Source organism: Planococcus citri, chromosome 5, assembly GCF_950023065.1.
Source record: "Planococcus citri chromosome 5, ihPlaCitr1.1, whole genome shotgun sequence".
Lineage (NCBI taxonomy): Eukaryota > Metazoa > Arthropoda > Insecta > Hemiptera > Pseudococcidae > Planococcus > Planococcus citri.
This window is the reverse complement of record NC_088681.1, coordinates 18,010,560-18,013,505: the sequence shown is the minus strand read 5'-3', so window position 1 is coordinate 18,013,505 and position 2,946 is coordinate 18,010,560. Positions and strand designations below refer to the sequence as shown.

The window sequence follows — 2,946 nt, the reverse complement described above, 5'->3', positions numbered from 1 at the left end:
TCGGCCCTATTTTTCGTACGAAAACAAGTGGCAATACTGATTTTTATGATATCCCCAAAAAGCCTTTCAAACCCCCTAACTATCAGTAATAGTTCCATTTGGGTAGGTATTGCGGTTATCGAGTAAAATTTCAAAACAAATCGCTGACCCCCCCCCCCTCCTACCACTTCTTGGTTGAATTGACGTGGAATGACCCACATATGTATATGTATAATTGACACAATTTTATAAACTCATTCAATACTACAATAAAAAAATAACAAGTCTATATTATCACGTATAAAATTTATCGCTGCATGTTCCACGTATGCTTTTATATTACCTAGTAATAATACCATACAAATTAACAGAAGAAGAAAATTCAACAATCAAGATGAGATATGGTAAGTAATAAAAAATCATAATAAGTATGGTAATACGATAAGAACACCACAAAAAATAAAGCCAGTACACCTATTACCTACATTATTTTGATAGGTAGGTATAGGTAAGTAAAAATGACATATTAAATGCAATAATAATTACGAATTTTGTAAAAAAAAAAATCATCACGATTCTCAAGAGATGATTAAATAACAAAAATTGATGAAAATTATGAACTTTAAAATTTTTCTCCTCGAATACGACGAGCTAATTGGATATCTTTGGGCATAATAGTGACACGTTTGGCATGAATGGCACAAAGATTGGTGTCTTCGAAAAGTCCAATTAAATAGGCTTCGCAAGCCTCCTGCAAAGCACTAATCGCAGCGCATTGGAAACGTAATTCATGCTTGTAATCTTGAGCAATTTCACGTACCAATCGTTGGAAAGGTAATTTACGAATAAGTAATTCGGTTGATTTCTGGTACCGACGAATTTCTCGAAGTGCCACCGTACCAGGGCGATAACGATGCGGTTTTTTGATACGAGTTTTGATGTGAGATGGTGTGGTTTTTGCGCTTTTACGAGCTACTTTCGTTGCAAGCTGATTGTAAACAAACGGAGTGGTCGATTTGCGGGCTGTTTGCTTGGTTCGAGCCATTTCCTGTAATGAGATGCAAAATATATGAGTTGAATTGACAATGCGGACTAGAGCTAATCAACGATTAAGGAGATCGGTAGGTATCCTATTCGTACACGAATGTATCACGAATTTAACACGTGTGGATTTGATGAATCTGATTGTGAGTCATGTGCTGATAAAGTGCGAGGATCGTATCGATGATGATATTCTACACTTTTACCATCCTCCCTCCCTAAAAAGCACAAAACCAAACTTAAATTTTTGAAAAAAAAATGATTCAAAAGCACAAAAAAATTAAAAAGATTTTAAAAAACACAATATTTCTGCACAAACAAAATTATGGAAGCCAAAACCAAAATCCAATCGATCGATCTAAATTATGAAAAACTACCAACCAAATAGAACGTTATTGCAAGCTTTTTTGGTGCAACGATCTACAAAACAATGACGTAATCATGTCACGAATTACCGACTCTTCAAATCAACACCAATTCAGATATTAAATACTCGTATTTAGAACAAAAACATGTGCTTACCTAGATAACTGAAGAACGGACCAATTTCACCATAAAATTAACCCGTTACAAATTGAAATTTTTCATAAATACCTACTCGAGTGAAAATCCCTGATTATGTTATTCGTGGGAGCAATTTGATAACAAAACGAAATACTCGTACATATAAACTGATAAACAACCGGGCTACAAGTCAGTGACTAATTCAAGAACTGAAAGCGAAATCCGTTAATCACCACACGTTCTTGCGAATGCGATTTAGCATTAAAAAGATTAAATTATGTAGATCGTGTGTATAATTAGGTACAGTTTGGGTGAGGGAAAGACGATCAAGTGCGCGCGCATATTATTTTTGTATGTACTCATTCTGTGACCTTGCGTAATTCAGAAGAAGGGGAATTTCGCCGTTTGACTTTTTCAAAATATTACGCATTTAATACTTACTTCGTTTAATTGAGGAAGGAGGGATTTCCAATTTTAGTTCGACATTTTGAATCGATCGAGGACACGAAACGCAAAAGAGGTGAGATGAGTTTATTTTTTTACAAAGTTGAAAATCTCGGATTTAAAAAAAAAAATCCAAAATCCATAGTTTTTTAATAAAATACCTACAAAGGAATTACACCCCTCCAAAAAAAGGGGGGATACGACACCAAATTCCTTGATTGTAAGAAACTCAAATACTCGTAATGAAACATCTGATTTGTAAAATGATCCAGTTTTGGAAAATCCTGGATAACGTTCCAATGCAGAGATGAGAGATGTGTGCATGACTTGATTCAATGAAAGCAATTTTTGAATCGAAAAATTCTGATTGAGGATACTACCAAATAAAAAAATGATAATAATGTCAAAAGACGAAAAATAATTTTTTAAATATATCTCCTGATAAGGGAATGCGAGTTGATTACCTACCTACTTGTATTTACTTATAAGGGAAGTATTCAACCAGCTCAAAAATTTTCAAACCGGACAATACCAAAAGAGACCCCAAAATATACCACTAGTCAAAATTTCAAAAGCTGAAATTCATTTTTAAATTTCTGGAGAATTTTTGAAAATTTAAATTTAGGCTTCTTGGGGAAAAATCCAAATTTTACCAAATTGACCAAGAAAGCTGAAATTTGGGATTTACCCTATTTTCGACATTCCAAATCGATTGGAAACTGTTTCAACTCGTTTTGAGCAGTTCTGGAGCCTCCAGTAGATTTTTGAAACTCGAAATTTCCACAAAATTTCATCAAACGGAGATGGAAAGTCGAAATTTACTCTGCAAACTAATTTCAATACGCTACGAAGTCAATTGCAGGTGGATCTTAAGTCGTTTTGGAGCCTCCAGCGAACTTTTGAAAATTACTGGAGCCTCCAGAAGATTTTTGAAACTTGAAATTTCTCCAAAATTTCATAAAACGGAGATGAAAAGCC

General features: G+C 34.2%; 1 protein-coding gene across 3 annotated transcripts; it reads right to left on the bottom strand.

Annotated features, from left to right (window-relative positions):
• Positions 1 to 251: 251 nt before the first annotated feature.
• Positions 252 to 1,797, bottom strand: LOC135848460 (uncharacterized). Of its 3 annotated transcripts, none has more exons than XM_065368371.1 (2): positions 1,619 to 1,797; positions 252 to 1,027 (listed from the first exon to the last, which is right to left on the bottom strand). In XM_065368371.1, exon 2 carries the CDS (start codon positions 1,022 to 1,024, stop codon positions 602 to 604), a length of 423 nt encoding a protein of 140 aa, XP_065224443.1. In that variant the 5' UTR covers positions 1,025 to 1,027; positions 1,619 to 1,797; the 3' UTR covers positions 252 to 601. The 3 variants fall into 3 exon arrangements, with proteins under 3 accessions (XP_065224443.1, XP_065224442.1, XP_065224444.1); XM_065368370.1 differs by having other exon boundaries at positions 1,543 to 1,795; XM_065368372.1 differs by lacking the exon at positions 1,619 to 1,797 and adding an exon at positions 1,120 to 1,238.
• Positions 1,798 to 2,946: the final 1,149 nt, after the last annotated feature.

Bases quoted from the DNA above. Each gene is read 5' to 3' on its own strand.
- LOC135848460 (XM_065368371.1), bottom strand. From the start codon at position 1,024: ATGGCTCGAACCAAGCAAACAGCCCGCAAATCGACCACTCCGTTTGTT.